This window comes from Pristiophorus japonicus, chromosome 1 (genome assembly GCF_044704955.1).
Source record: "Pristiophorus japonicus isolate sPriJap1 chromosome 1, sPriJap1.hap1, whole genome shotgun sequence".
In the NCBI taxonomy this organism is placed as follows: Eukaryota; Metazoa; Chordata; class Chondrichthyes; family Pristiophoridae; genus Pristiophorus; species Pristiophorus japonicus.
This window is the reverse complement of record NC_091977.1, coordinates 544,004,434-544,020,400: the sequence shown is the minus strand read 5'-3', so window position 1 is coordinate 544,020,400 and position 15,967 is coordinate 544,004,434. Positions and strand designations below refer to the sequence as shown.

The 15,967-nt window shown below is 52.4% G+C and overlaps 1 protein-coding gene across 10 annotated transcripts in view; it reads right to left on the bottom strand.

The window, feature by feature from the left end:
* The window catches only part of LOC139278392 (anion exchange protein 2-like), a 347,925-nt gene that overhangs the window by 48,273 nt on the left and 283,685 nt on the right, over window positions 1-15,967 (bottom strand). For all 10 annotated transcript variants that reach the window (XM_070897097.1, XM_070897078.1, XM_070897145.1 and 7 more), the window contains 3 exons: window positions 5,854-6,002; window positions 4,577-4,771; window positions 2,723-2,956 (listed from right to left, as the gene is read on the bottom strand). In XM_070897097.1, coding sequence (XP_070753198.1) covers window positions 2,723-2,956; window positions 4,577-4,771; window positions 5,854-6,002 — 578 coding nt within the window. The remainder of the gene's footprint in view (window positions 1-2,722; window positions 2,957-4,576; window positions 4,772-5,853; window positions 6,003-15,967) is intronic.

Sequence of the window (15,967 nt, the reverse complement as noted above, 5' to 3'; positions counted from 1 at the left end):
ACACGGACTGACAGCACTGTGGGAGCCCCTCACCACACGGACTGACAGCACTGTGGGAGACCCTCACCACACGGACTGACAGCACTGTGGGAGACCCTCACCACACGGACAGCACTGTGGGAGACCCCTCACCACACGGACTGATAGCACTGTGGGAGACCCTCACCACACGGACTGACAGCACTGTGGGAGACCCCTCACCACACGGACTGACAGCACTGTGGGAGACCCTCACCACACGGACTGACAGCACTGTGGGAGACCCCTCACCACACGGACAGCACTGTGGGAGACCCTCACCACACGGACTGACAGCACTGTGGGAGACCCTCACCACACGGACAGCACTGTGGGAGACCCTCACCACACGGACTGACAGCACTGTGAGAGACCCTCACCACACGGACTGACAGCACTGTGGGAGACCCTCACCACACGGACTGACAGCACAGTGAGAGACCCTCACCACACGGACTGACAGCACTGTGGGAGACCCTCACCACACGGACTGACAGCACTGTGGGAGACCCTCACCACACGGACTGACAGCACTGTGGGAGACCCTCACCACACGGACAGCACTGTGGGAGACCCTCACCACACGGACAGCACTGTGAGAGACACTCACCACACGGACTGACAGCACTGTGGGAGACCCTCACCACACGGACAGCACTGTGGGAGACCCTCACCACACGGACTGACAGCACTGTGGGAGACCCTCACCACACGGACGGACAGCACTGTGAGAGACCCTCACCACACGGACTGACAGCACTGTGGGAGACCCTCACCACACGGACGGACAGCACTGTGAGAGACCCTCACCACACGGACTGACAGCACTGTGGGAGACCCTCACCACACGGACTGACAGCACTGTGAGACACCCTCACCACACGGACTGACAGCACTGTGGGAGACCCTCACCACACGGACTGATAGCACTGTGGGAGACCCTCACCACACGGACTGACAGCACTGTGGGAGACCCTCACCACACGGACTGACAGCACTGTGGGAGACCCTCACCACACGGACTGACAGCACTGTGGGAGACCCTCACCACACGGACTGATAGCACTGTGGGAGACCCTCACCACACGGACTGACAGCACTGTGGGAGACCCTCACCACACGGACAGCACTGTGGGAGACCCTCACCACACGGACTGACAGCACTGTGAGAGACCCTCACCACACGGACTGACAGCACTGTAGGAGACCCTCACCACACGGACTGACAGCACTGTGGGAGACCCTCACCACACGGACAGCACTGTGGGAGACCCCTCACCACACGGACTGCAGCGGTTCAAGGCGGCGGCTCACCACCTTCTCAAGAGGCAGTTAGGGACGGGCAATAAATGTCGGCGTTGCCAGCGACGCCCACATCCCATGAATGAATTTTAAAAAGAGGGCATAACCTTAAAATTAGAGCCCGGCCGTTCAGGGTGATGTCAGGAAGCTCTTCTTCACACAAAGGGCAGTGGGAATCTGGAACTCTCCCCCACAAAACGCTGTTGAGGTTGGGGGTCAATTGGAAATTACGAAACTGAGATTAATTTGGGAAGGGTATTAAGGGTTACGGAACCAAGGCGGGTAAATGAAGCGAAGATACAGATCAGCCATAATTTAATTCAATGGCAGAACAGGCTCAAGGGGCTGAATGGCCTCCTCCTGTTCCTGTGTAACAGGCTCGAGGGGCTGAATGGGCCTCCTCCTGTTCCTGTGTAACAGGCTCGAGGGGCTGAATGGGCCTCCTCCTGTTCCTGTGCAACAGGCTCGAGGGGCTGAATGGCCTCCTCCTGTTCCTGTGTAACAGGCTCGAGGGGCTGAATGGGCCTCCTCCTCTTCCTGTGTAACAGGCTCGAGGGGCTGAATGGGCTCCTCCTGTTCCTGTGTAACAGGCTCGAGGGGCTGAATGGCCTCCTCCTGTTACTGTGTAACAGGCTCGAGGGGCTGAATGGGCCTCCTCCTGTTCATGTGTAACAGGCTCGAGGGGCTGAGTGGGCCTCCTCCTGTTCCTGTGTAACAAGCTCGAGGGACTGAATGGGCCTCCTCCTGTTCCTGTGTAACAGGCTCGAGGGGCTGAATGGCCTCCTCCTGTTCCTGTGTAACAGGCTCGAGGGACTGAATGGGCCTCCTCCTGTTCCTGTGTAACAGGCTCGAGGGGCTGAATGGGCCTCCTCCTGTTCCTGTGTAACAGTCTCGAGGGGCTGAATGGGCCTCCTCCTGTTCCTGTGTAACAGGCTCGAGGGGCTGAATGGGCCTCCTCCTGTTCCTGTGTAACAGGCTCGAGGGGCTGAATGGGCCTCCTCCTGTTCCTGTGTAACAGGCTCGAGGGGCTGAATGGGCCTCCTCCTGTTCCTGTGTAACAGTCTCGAGGGGCTGAATGGGCCTCCTCCTGTTCCTGTGTAACAGTCTCGAGGGGCTGAATGGGCCTCCTCCTGTTCCTGGGTAACAGTCTCGAGGGGCTGAATGGCCTCCTCCTGTTCCTGTGTAACAGGCTCGAGGGGCTGAATGGGCCTCCTCCTGTTCCTGTGTAACAGTCTCGAGGGGCTGAATGGGCCTCCTCCTGTTCCTGGGTAACAGTCTCGAGGGGCTGAATGGGCTCCTCCTGTTCCTAACTTGGAAGAGATACAAAAGCCGTGAGCCCAAAGGAAAACAAAGAAACACAAGAGTGCAGAATTTCTCTCAGGCCCTCACCAGCGACACTTACTCTCCCGGGGAAGAAACGACTGTTTTTAAACTTTCGCAAGAAGAAGGCGATGAAGAAGGTGCCGGCCATCAGGACCAGGGACAGCAGTGCCGTGTTGGGCTCCCCCGTCTGTTTCGCGCTCCCTTCGCTAGCCTGGCCGGCTGTACTGTTGGTTGTATTTTGGAAGGCAACGGATGGGACGGTCACATTCTCTGTAACGTTGGCACAGCCTCGGAGGGGATGCTCCTTGAAAATCTGTAAAAACACGAGCAAGGGTCTCTCAGAGCCAACGTTGTGACTCAATTCACACCAACTACACCCCTCCTTCCCAAAAACCCAACCCTGCCTAACCCCTGAACGTCTTACTCCAGGGGGTGTGCATGTGTTACCCCAGGTTGGTTGTGTGAGGGTGGGGCGGGGCAGAGTCTGGAGGACGGTTTGTGGTCCAGGGGGATCCCAAAGGACAATTGTAGAGAACATTATTACTCGAGGGTTTGGGAAGAGGGGATTGTTATTCAGGGCCTCGGTGTGTTTGGGGTTTGTTACTCCTGGAGTCGGTGTGTTTGGGGTTTGTTACTCCTGGAGTCGGTGTGTTTGGGGTTTGTTACTCCCGGAGTCGGTGTGTTTGGGGTTTGTTACTCCCGGAGTCGGTGTGTTTGGGGTTTGTTACTCCCGGAGTTGGTGTGTTTGGGGTTTGTTACTCCCGGAGTCGGTGTGTTTGGGGATTTTTACTCCTGGAGTCAGTGTGTTTGGGGTTTGTTACTCCCGGAGTCGGTGTGTTTGGGGTTTGTTACTCCTGGAGTCGGTGTGTTTGGGGTTTGTTACTCCCGGAGTCGGTGTGTTTGGGGTTTGTTACTCCCGGAGTCGGTGTGTTTGGGGTTTGTTACTCCCGGAGTCGGTTTGTTTGGGGTTTGTTACTCCTGGAGTCGGTGTGTTTGGGGTTTGTTACTCCCGGAGTCGGTGTGTTTGGGGTTTGTTACTCCCGGAGTCGGTGTGTTTGGGGTTTGTTACTCCCGGAGTCGGTGTGTTTGGGGTTTGTTACTCCCGGAGTCGGTGTGTTTGGGGTTTGTTACTCCCGGAGTCGGTTTGTTTGGGGTTTGTTACTCCCGGAGTCGGTGTGTTTGGGGTTTGTTACTCCCGGAGTCGGTTTGTTTGGGGTTTGTTACTCCCGGAGTCGGTGTGTTTGGGGTTTGTTACTCCCGGAGTCGGTGTGTTTGGGGTTTGTTACTCCCGGAGTCGGTTTGTTTGGGGTTTGTTACTCCCGGAGTCGGTGTGTTTGGGGTTTGTTACTCCCGGAGTCGGTTTGTTTGGGGTTTGTTACTCCCGGAGTCGGTGTGTTTTGAGATTGTTACTCCCGGAGTCGGTGTGTTTGGAGTTTGTTACTCCCGGAGTCAGTGTGTTTGGGGTTTGTTACTCCCGGAGTCGGTGTGTTTGGGGTTTGTTACTCCCGGAGACGGTGTGTTTGGGGATTGTTACTCCCGGAGTCAGTGTGTTTGGGGTTTGTTACTCCCGGAGTCGGTGTGTTTGGGGTTTGTTACTCCCGGAGTCGGTGTGTTTGGGGATTGTTACTCCCGGAGTCAGTGTGTTTGGGGTTTGTTACTCCCGGAGTCGGTGTGTTTGGGGTTTGTTACTCCCGGAGTCGGTGTGTTTGGGGATTGTTACTCCCGGAGTCAGTGTGTTTGGGGTTTGTTACTCCCGGAGTCGGTGTGTTTGGGGTTTGTTACTCCCGGAGTCAGTGTGTTTGGGGTTTGTTACTCCCGGAGTCGGTGTGTTTGGAGATTGTTACTTCAGGTCCCGGGTGCGTGGAAAGAAAATGATCACTGCAGGTTTTGGGGGGTGGGATTATTACTCCAGGGCCTGGCCGATGTGTCTTACCTTTGCCAGCTTTACAAAAGTCTCATAAATAAATATCACCGAGATGAGCAAAGCAAAGATCTCCTGGGTGAACCGTGAAATGAACCGCACCAGGAAGGAGCCTTCGAACGCCACAGTCGCCACCACAATGGCAATGAGCCAGAAGCCAATCCATACTCGGCCTGTCAGGTAGTCCATGTTGTTCGAGTCACAGAACTGGAGGGAGAAAAGGGGATTGATTACAGTCATGGAGGAATAGGATGGAGAAGAAAGAATCTGTTGAGAATCACTGCATAATGCCTGATTAGGATTCACTCCAAACTGCTGAGCTCGCACTGGATTACTTACACGCTCCTCTAACGTCTGAGTCAGGACGTTGTGGGTTCAAGCCCCACTAGAGAGATTTGAGCCTACAATCCAGGCTGACACTCCAAGTGCAATACTAATGGAGTGCTGTACTGTCGGAGGCTCCGTACTGAGGGAGTGCCGCACTGTTGGAGGGGCAGTACTGAGGGAGTGCTGCACTGTCGGAGGGGCAGTACTGAGGGAGTGCTGCACTGTCAGAGGGGCAGTACTGAGGGAGTGCTGCACTGTTGGAGGGACAGTACTGAGGGAGCGCTGTACTGTCGGAGGCTCCGTACTGAGGGAGTGCCGCACTGTTGGAGGGGCAGTACTGAGGGAGTGCTGCACTGTCGGAGGGGCAGTACTGAGGGAGTGCTGCACTGTCAGAGGGGCAGTACTGAGGGAGTGCTGCACTGTTGGAGGGACAGTACTGAGGGAGTGCTGCACTGTCGGAGGGACAGTACTGAGGGAGTGCTGCACTGTCGGAGGGGCAGTACTGAGGGAGTGCTGCACTGTCGGAGGGACAGTACTGAGGGAGTGCTGCACTGTTGGAGGGGCGGTACTGAGGGAGTGCTGCACTGTCGGAGGGGCGGTACTGAGGGAGCGCTGCACTGTCGGAGGGACAGTACTGAGGGAGTGCTGCACTGTCGGAGGGACAGTACTGAGGGAGTGCTGCACTGTTGGAGGGACAGTACTGAGGGAATGCCGCACTGTTGGAGGGGCGGTACTGAGGGAGTGCTGCACTGTCGGTGGTTTTTCTGATGTGATGTTAAATAAGGTCAAATTATATTATTTGAAGGATAGCGCATCTGACAATGTGCACTCCCTCAGACACTGGGTTCAAGTCTTAACACTGACCCAAACTGACAAGATTTGGGACAGATGCACAGGATGGAAAGCTCTGGTTTCAGTGCAACACGTGTACCCAAGTCGATCTGAGCCCGAGTCACACTCACCTTGAAGAAAGCTTCTTCGAAGACAAGCAATGGGCCCGAAAACCCGACGATCAGCAGTGGTTGAGCCCCCAGCAAACCGAAGATCAGCATTTGTATGGATGTCGAAATGATGAGCTCGGAAACACCGATCAAACCCATGGTCTTCTCCCCTGAAGCACAACGGTAAGAGATCATTTACTGGAAAACCCACAATCGGGAGTTCGTGGTGAGCCGGAGAGGCTCGGGAGGAGAGTCGGAGAGGCTCGGGAGGTGAGCCGGAGAGGCTCGGGAGGTGAGTCGGAGAGGCTCGGGAGGTGAGTCGGAGAGAGTCGGGAGGTGAGTCGGAGAGGCTCGGGAGGAGAGTCGGAGAGGCTCGGGAGGTGAGTCGGAGAGGCTCGGGAGGTGAGTCAGAGAGAGTCGGGAGGTGAGTCGGAGAGGCTCGGGAGGTGAGTCGGAGAGGCTCGGGAGGAGAGTCGGAGAGGGTCGGGAGGTGAGTCGGAGAGGCTCGGGAGGTGAGTCGGAGAGGCTCGGGAGGAGAGTCGGAGAGGCTCGGGAGGAGAGTCGGAGAGGCTCGGGAGGTGAGTCGGAGAGGCTCGGGAGGTGAGTCGGAGAGGCTCGGGAGGTGAGTCGGAGAGGCTCGGGAGGAGAGTCGGAGAGAGTCGGGAGGTGAGTCGGAGAGGCTCGGGAGGTGAGCCTGAGAGGCTCGGGAGGAGAGTCGGAGAGGCTCGGGAGGTGAGTCGGAGAGGCTCGGGAGGTGAGTCGGAGAGGCTCGGGAGGTGAGTCGGAGAGGCTCGGGAGGTGAGTCGGAGACGCTCGGGAGGTGAGTCGGAGAGGCTCGGGAGGTGAGTCGGAGAGGCTCGGGAGGTGAGTCGGAGAGGCTCGGGAGGTGAGTCGGAGAGGCTCGGGAGGTGAGTCGGAGAGGCTCGGGAGGTGAGTCGGAGAGGCTCGGGAGGTGAGTCGGAGAGGCTCGGGAGGTGAGTCGGAGAGGCTCGGGAGGTGAGTCGGAGATGCTCGGGAGGTGAGTCGGAGAGGCTCGGGAGGTGAGTCGGAGAGGCTCGGGAGGTGAGTCGGAGAGGCTCGGGAGGTGAGTCGGAGAGGCTCGGGAGGTGAGTCGGAGAGGCTCGGGAGGAGAGTCGGAGAGGCTCGGGAGGTGAGTCGGAGAGGCTCGGGAGGTGAGTCGGAGAGGCTCGGGAGGTGAGTCGGAGAGGCTCGGGAGGTGAGTCGGAGAGGCTCGGGAGGAGAGTCGGAGAGGCTCGGGAGGTGAGTCGGAGAGGCTCGGGAGGAGAGTCGGAGAGGCTCGGGAGGTGAGTCGGAGAGGCTCGGGAGGAGAGTCGGAGAGGCTCGGGAGGAGAGTCGGAGAGGCTCGGGAGGAGAGTCGGAGAGGCTCGGGAGGAGAGTCGGAGAGGCTCGGGAGGTGAGTCGGAGAGGCTCGGGAGGTGAGTCGGAGAGGCTCGTGGTGAGTCGGAGAGGCTCGGGAGGTGAGTCGGAGAGGCTCGGGAGGTGAGTCGGAGAGGCTCGGGAGGTGAGTCGGAGAGGCTCGGGAGGTGAGTCGGAGAGGCTCGGGAGGAGAGTCGGAGAGGCTCGGGAGGTGAGTCGGAGAGGCTCGGGAGGTGAGTCGGAGAGGCTCGGGAGGAGAGTCGGAGAGGCTCGGGAGGTGAGTCGGAGAGGCTCGGGAGGTGAGTCGGAGAGGCTCGGGAGGAGAGTCGGAGAGGCTCGGGAGGTGAGTCGGAGAGGCTCGGGAGGTGAGTCGGAGAGGCTCGGGAGGTGAGTCGGAGAGGCTCGGGAGGTGAGTCGGAGAGGCTCGGGAGGTGAGTCGGAGAGGCTCGGGAGGTGAGTCGGAGAGGCTCGGGAGGTGAGTCGGAGAGGCTCGGGAGGTGAGTCGGAGAGGCGGAGCTTGTGCAGCGACAGGGAGAAGGCAAAAAAGTAGAAAAAATCGAAAAGTGATGTCACAGCCACGGGGATAAGTGATTGGCTGGTGATTGGTAAGCAGTTTTTCTTTTTCTTTTTTTAATCAGTAAGTAACCTTTTAACCTTGTTGTTGCCAAATTAAGTTAATCCAAGGGTTAAGTCATAGCAGGAGAGCTCGGACACGTGCTATGCTCCTCCTGTACTATGTGGGAGCTCAGGGACGCTTCCGGTGTCCCTGACGACTACGTGTGCGGGAAGTGCATCAGCCTGCAGCTCCTGACAGACCGCACTGCGGAGCTGCGGGTGGATTCACTCTGCAGCATCCACGATGCTGAGAATAACGTGAATAGCATGTTTAGTGAGTTGGTCACACCGCAGGTAAAGGTTACACAGCCAGATAGGGAACGGGTGACCAACAGGAAGAGCAGTGCAAGGAAGGTAGTGCAGGGGTCCCCTGCGGTCATCCTCCTGCAAAACAGATACACCACTTTGGGTACTGTTGAGGGGGATGACTCATCAGGGGAAGGCAGCAGCAGCCAAGTTCATGGCACCGTGGCTGGTTCTGCTGCACAGGAGGGCAGGAAAAAGAGTGGGAGAGCGAAAGTGATAGGGGATTCAATTGTAAGGGGAATAGATAGGCGTTTCCGCGGCCGCAACCGAGACTCCAGGATGGTTTGTTGCCTCCCTGGTGCAAGGGTCAAGGATGTCTCGGAGCGGGTGCAGGACATGCTGAAAAGGGAGGGAGAACAGCCAGTTGTCGTGGTGTATATAAGTACCAACGATATCGGTAAAAAATGGGATGAGGTCCTACGAGATGAATTTACGAATCTAGGGGCTAAATTAAAAAGTAGGACCTCAAAAGTAGTAATCTCAGGATTGCTACCAGTGCCACGTGCTAGTCAGAGTAGGAATCGCAGGATAGCTCAGATGAATACGTGGCTTGAGAAGTGGTGCAGAAGGGAGGGATTCAAATTCCTGGGGCATTGGAACCGGTTCTGGGGGAGGTGGGACCAGTACAAACCGGACGGTCTGCACCTGGGCAGAACCGAAAAAATGTCCAAGGGGGAGTGTTTGCTAGTGCTGTTGGGGAGGGGTGAAACTAATATGGCAGGGGGATGGGAACCTATGCAGGGAGACAGAGGGAAATAAAAGGGAGACAGAGGCAAAATATAGAAAGGAGAACAGTAAAAGTGGAGGGCAGAGAAACCCAAGGCAAAAATCAAAAAGGGCCACATTACAGCTAAATCCTAAAGGGGTAAAGTGCGTTAAAAAGACAGGCCTGAAGGCTCTGTGCCTCAATGCGAGGAGTATTCGCAATAAGGTGGACAAATTAATTGCGCAGACAGCAGTTAACGGATATGATGTAATTGGCATCACGGAGACATGGCTCCAGGGTGACCAAGGCTGGGAACTCAACATCCAGGGGTATTCAACATTTAAGGAAGGATAGACAGAGAGGAAAAGGAGGCGGGGTGGCATTGCTGGTTAAAGAGGAAATTAATGCAATTAGTTAGAAAGGACATTAGCCTGGATGATGTGGAATCGGTATGGGTGGAGCTACGGAATACCAAAGGGCAGAAAACGCGAGTGGGAGTTGTGTACAGACCACCAAACAGTAGTAGTGAGGTTGGGGACAGCATCAAACAAGAAATAAGGGATGTGTGCAATAAAGGTACAGCAGTTATCATGGGCGACTTTAATCTACATATTGATTGGGCTAACCAAACTGGTAGCAATGCGGTGGAGGAGGATTTCCTGGAGTGTATTAGGGATGGTTTTCTTGACCAATATGTTGAGGAACCAACTAGAGAGCTGGCCATCCTAGACTGGGTGATGTGTAATGAGAAGGGACTAATTAGCAATCTTGTTGTGCGAGGCCCCTTGGGGAAGAGTGACCATAATATGGTGGAATTCTTTATTAAGATGGAGAGTGACACAGTTAATTCAGAGACTAGGGTCCTGAACTTAAGGAAAGGTAACTTCGACGGCATGAGACGTGAATTGGCTAGAATAGACGGGCAAATGATACTTAAAGGGTTGACGCTGGATAGGCAATGGCAAACATTTAAAGATCACATGGATGAACTTCAAAAGTTGGACATCCCTGTCTGGAGTAAAAATAAAACGGGGAAGGTGGCTCAACCGTGGCTAACAAGGGAAATTAAGGATATTGTTAGATCCAAGGAAGAGGCAAATAAACCTGAGGACTGGGAGAATTTTATAATTCAGCAGAGGAGGACAAAGGGTTTAATTAGGAGGGGGAAAATAGAAGCTTGCCAGGAACATAAAAACTGACTGCAAAAGCTTCTATAGATATGTGAAGAGAAAAAGATTAGTGAAGACAAACGTAGGTCCCTTGCAGTCGGACTCAGGTGAATTTATAATGAGAAACAAAGAAATGGCAGACCACTTGAACAAATACTTTGGTTCTGTCTTCACGAAGGAAGAATAACCTTCCGGATGTACTAGGGAACCGAGTGTCTAGTGAGAAGGAGGAACTGAAGGATATCCTGATTAGCAGGAAATAGTGTTGGGGAAATTAAAGGGATTGAAGGCCGATAAATCCCCAGGGCCTGATTGTCTGCATCCCAGAGTACTTAAAGAAGTGGCCCTCGAAATAGTGGATGCATTGGTGATTATTTTCCAACAGTCTATCGACTCTGGATCAGTTCCCATGGACTGGAGGGTAGTTAATGTAACACCACTTTTTAAAAGAGGAGGGAGAGAGAAAACGGATAATTATAGATCGGTTAGCCTGACATCAGTAGTGGGGAAAATTATTAAGGATGAAATAGCAGCGCATTTGGAAAGCAGTGACAGAATCGGTCCAAGTCAGCATGGATTTATGAAAGGGAAATCGTGCTTGACAAATCTTCTGGAATTTTTTGAGGATGTAACTGGTAGAGTGGACAAGAGAAAACTAGTGGATGTAGAAACATAGAAAATAGGTGCAGGAGTAGGCCATTCGGCCCTTCGAGCCTGCACCGCCATTCAATGCGTTCATGGCTGAACATGCAACTTCAGTTCCCCATTCCTGCTTTCTCGCCATACCCCTTGATCCCCCGAGTAGTAAGGACGACAGTTAACTCCTTTTTGAATATATTTAGTGAATTGGCCTCAACAACTTTCTGTGGTCGAGAATTCCACAGGTTCACCACTCTCTGGGTGAAGAAGTTTCTCCTGATCTCGGTCCTAAATGGCTTACCCCTTATCCTTAGACTGTGACCCCTGGTTCTGGACTTCCCCAACATTGGGAACATTCTTCCTGCATCTAACCCGTCAGAATTTTAACCCGTCAGAGTTTCTATGAGATCCCCTCTCATTCTTCTGAACTCCAGTGAATACAAGCCCAGTTGATCCAGTCTTTCTTGATATGTCAGTCCCGCCATCCCGGGAATCGTCTGGTGAACCTTCGCTGCACTCCCTCAATAGCAAGAATGTCCTTCCTCAAGTTAGGAGACCAAAACTGTACACAATACTCTAGGTGTGGCCTCACCAAGGCACTGTACAACTGTAATAACACCTCCTTGCCTCTGTACTCAAATCCTCTCGCGATGAAGGCCAACATGCCATTTGCTTTCTTAACCACCTGCTGTACCTGCATGCCAACCTTCAATGACTGATGTACCATGACACCCAGGTCTCGTTGCACCTCCCCTTTTCCTAATCTGTCACCATTCAGATAATAGTCTGTCTCTCTGTTTTTACCACCAAAGTGGATAACCTCACATTTATCCACATTATACTTCATCTGCCACGCATTTGCCCACTCACCTAACCTATCCAAGTCACTCTGCAGCCTCATAGCATCCTCCTCGCAGCTCACACTGCCACCCAACTTAGTGTCATCCACAAATTTGGAGATACTACATTTAATCCCCTCGTCTAAATCATTAATGTACAATGTAAACAGCTGGGGCTCCAGCACAGAACCTTGCGGTACCCCACGAGTCACTGCCTGCCATTCTGAAAAGTACCCATTTACTCCTACTCTTTGCTTCCTGTCTGACAACCAGTTCTCAATCCACTTCAGCACACTACCCCCCAATCCCATGTGCTTTAACTTTGCACATTAATCTCTTGTGTGGGACCTTGTCGAAAGCCTTCTGAAGGTCCAAATACACCACATCAACTGGTTCTCCCTTGTCTACTCTACTGGAAACATCCTCAAAAAATTCCAGAAGATTTGTCAAGCATGATTTCCCTTTCACAAATCCATGCTGACTTGGACCCATCATGTCACCTCTTTCCAAATGCGCTGCTATGACATCCTTAATAATTGATTCCATCATTTTACCCACTACCGATGTCAGGCTGACCGGTCTATAATTCCCTGTTTTCTCTCTCCCTCCTTTTTTAAAAAGTGGGGTTACATTGGCTACCCTCCACTCCATAGGAACTGATCCAGAGTCTATGGAATGTTGGAAAATGACTGTCAATGCATCCGCTATTTCCAAGGCCACCTCCTTAAGTACTCTGGGATGCAGTCCATCAGGCCCTGCGGATTTATCGGCCTGTGGTGTATTTGGACTTTCAAAAGGTCTTTGACAAGGTCCCACACAAGAGATTGGTGTGCAAAATCAAAGCTCATGGTATTAGGGGTAATGTACTGACGTGGATAGAGAACTGGTTGGCAGACAGGAAGCAGAGAGTCGGGATAAACGGGTCCTTTTTGGAATGGGGGCAGTGACTAGTGGAGTGCCGCAGGGCTCAGTGCTGGGAGCCCAGCTCTTTACAATATAGATTAATGATTTGGATGAAGGAATTGTAATATCTCCAAGTTTGCAGATGACACTAAACTGGGTGGCGGTGTGAGCTGTGAGGAGGATGCCAGGAGGCTGCAGGGTGACTTGGACAGGTTAGGTGAGTGGGCAAATGCATGGCAGATGCAGTATAATGTGGATAAATGTGAGGTTATCCACTTTGGAGGCAAAACACGAAGGCAGAATATTATCTGAATGGCGGCAGATTAGGAAAAGGTGAGGGGCATAGAGACCTGGGTGTCATGGTTCATCAGTCATTAAAAGTTGGCATGCAGGTACAGCAGGCAGTGAAGAAGGCAAATGGTATGTTGGCCTTCATAGCTAGGGGATTTGAGTATAGGAGCAGGGAGGTCTTACTGCAGTTGTACAGTGCCTTGGTGAGGCCCCACCTGGAATATTGTGTTCAGTTTTGGTCTCCTAATCTGAGGAAGGACGTTCTTGCTACTGAGGGAGTGCAGCGAAGGTTCACCAGACTGATTTCCCGGGATGGCGGGACTGACATATCAAGAAAGACTGGATCAACTGGACTTGTATTCACTGGAGTTCAGAAGAATGAGAGGGAATCTCATAGAAGCGTTTAAAATTCTGACGGGTTTAGACAGGTTAGATGCAGGAAGAATGTTCCCAATGTTGGGGAAGTCCAGAACCAGGGGTCACAGACTAAGGATAAGGGGTAAGCCATTTAGGGCCGAAATGAGAACATAAGAACATAAGAATTAGGAACAGGAGTAGGCCATCTAGCCCCTCGAGCCTGCTCCGCCATTTAACAAGATCATGGCTGATCTGGCCGTGGACTCAGCTCCACTTACCCGCCCGCTCCCCGTAACCCTTAATTCCCTTATTGGTTAAAAATCTATCTATCTGTGACTTGAATACATTCAATGAGCTAGCCTCAACTGCTTCCTTGGGCAGAGAATTCCACAGATTCACAAGCCTCTGGGAGAAGAAATTCCTTCTCAACTCGGTTTTAAATTGGCTCCCCCGTATTTTGAGGCTGTGCCCCCTAGTTCTAGTCTCCCCGACCAGTGGAAACAACCTCTCTGCCTCTATCCTGTCTATCCCCTTCATTATTTTAAATGTTTCTATAAGATCACCCCTCATCCTTCTGAACTCCAACGAGTAAAGACCCAGTCTACTCAATCTATCATCATAAGGTAACCCCCTCATCTCCGGAATCAGCCTAGTGAATCGTCTCTGTACCCCCTCCAAAGCTAGTATCTCCTTCCTTAAGTAAGGTGACCAAAACTGCACGCAGTACTCCAGGTGCGGCCTCACCAATACCCTGTACAGTTGCAGCAACACCTCCCTGCTTTTGTACTCCGTCCCTCTCGCAATAAAGGCCAACATTCTATTCGCCTTCCTGATTACCTGCTGCACTTGCAAACTAACTTTTTGGGATTCATGCACAAGGATACGTTTTAAAGTTTAATTTGTTTTAATTGCCGGTGCTTTTAGTGTCCCCCTCCCCTTTTATAGGGGGCACTGAAAAAAAAAAAATGTGATATTAGTGCCCCCAAAAAAAAAAGAAAACACAAAAAAAAAAGGAAAAAAAGGGCTTTGTAAATGTCTGGTGTGTCATCCAGGTCGGGGGGCACGGATTAATGTTTATGTTTTTCAGGTAAACTCCAAAAGAGTTTCATGCACAAGGACCCCCAGGTCCCTCTGCACCGCAGCATGTTGTAATTTCTCCCCATTCAAATAATATTCCCTTTTACTGTTTTTTTCCCCCAAGGTGGATGACCTCACACTTTCTGACATTGTATTCCATCTGCCAAACCTTAGCTCATTCGCTTAACCTATCGAAATCTCTTTGCAGCCTCTCTGTGTCCTCTACACAACCCGCTTTCCCACTAATCTTTGTGTCATCTGCAAATTTTGTTACACTACACTATGTCCCCTCTTCCAGGTCATCTATGTATATTGTAAACAGTTGTGGTCCCAGCACCGATCCCTGTGGCACACCACTAACCACCGATTTCCAACCCGAGAAGGACCCATTTATCCCGACTCTCTGCTTTCTGTTAGCCAGCCAATTCTCGACACAAGCTAATACATTTCCTCTGACTCCGTGTACCTTTATCTTCTGCAGTAACCTTTTGTGTGGCACCTTATCGAATGCCTTTTGGAATTCTAAATACACCACATCCATCGGTACACCTCTATCCACCATGCTTGTTATATCCTCAAGGAATTTCAGTAAATTAGTTAAACATGAGGAGAAACTTCTTCACCGAGAGAGTGGTGAACCTGTGGAATTGTCTACCACAGAAAGTTGTTGAGGCCAATTCACTAAATATATTCAAAAAGGAGTTCGATGTAGTCCTTACTACTGAGGGGATCAAGGGGTATGGCGAGAAAGCAGGAAAGGGGTACTGAGGGAATGATCAGCCATGATCTTATTAAATGGCGGTGCAGGCTCGAAGGGCAGAATGGCCTACTCCTGCACCTATTTTCTATCACCCATGCTCGGGTAAATATTACACAACGTACCCATAATCACCCATCCTTGGATAATTATTACACAGCAAGCCCCCACCCACACATCATAAGAACACAAGAATTAGACCATGCAGCCCCTCGAGCCTGCGAGGAAAGTCATCTCAACCCAGGGATCAAAGTAGTGAACACCAAAGTCACTTTGAGAAGTCGAGGAGCAGAGGGTGAGCTGCCCTCCGTCAATGGCACTGCCAAGGTCAGGATGGGTTCACGCTGGGCTCACGCTGCTACCCAGCCCCAGCTCTCTCACTCAGGAGACTCCTCTTCGTGTGTGAGCCCAGACGGCGTGTGTCGGCAGGCTATTCAACAATGGAACCATCACAGCCGAGCCTTGTGCTGTACTCATCCAATTGCTACAGGGACACCGGGGAGCGGGGGAGCGGGGAGCAGAGTGAATCGGAACAAAGTGAGCTTTTGGTGCATTCTCCAACGACAATGTGCAGCCCTCTCTCCACAAAACTTTAAACTGGCAGCTCGCCTATTGGCACCAACTTATTCTTTATTATTTGTTCTTGGGACCCAGGTATCTCTGGCGAGGCAATGTCAACTGCCCATCCCTCAGTGCTCAGAGGCCACACAGTATGGGGCGGGAGTCAGGACCATTCTCCCCGGTGTCCTGGGGCTAACATTCATCCCTCAACCAACATCACTGAAAACAAATGATCTGGTCATTATCACAGTGTTTTTTGTGGGAGCTTGCTGTGCAATTGGCTGCCTCGTTTCCTACATTACAACAGTGACTGTCAAATGCTTTGGGATATCCTGAGAACAAATGTCCATAAGAATTAGGAGCAGGAGTAGGCCATACGGCCCCTCGAGCCTGCTCCGCCATTTAATACGATCAGGGCTGATCTTCGACCTCAACTCCACCTTCCCGCCCGATCCCCATATCCCTCGATTCCCCTGGAATCCAAAAATCTATCGATATCTGACTTGAATATACTCAACGATTCAACATCCACAGGCCT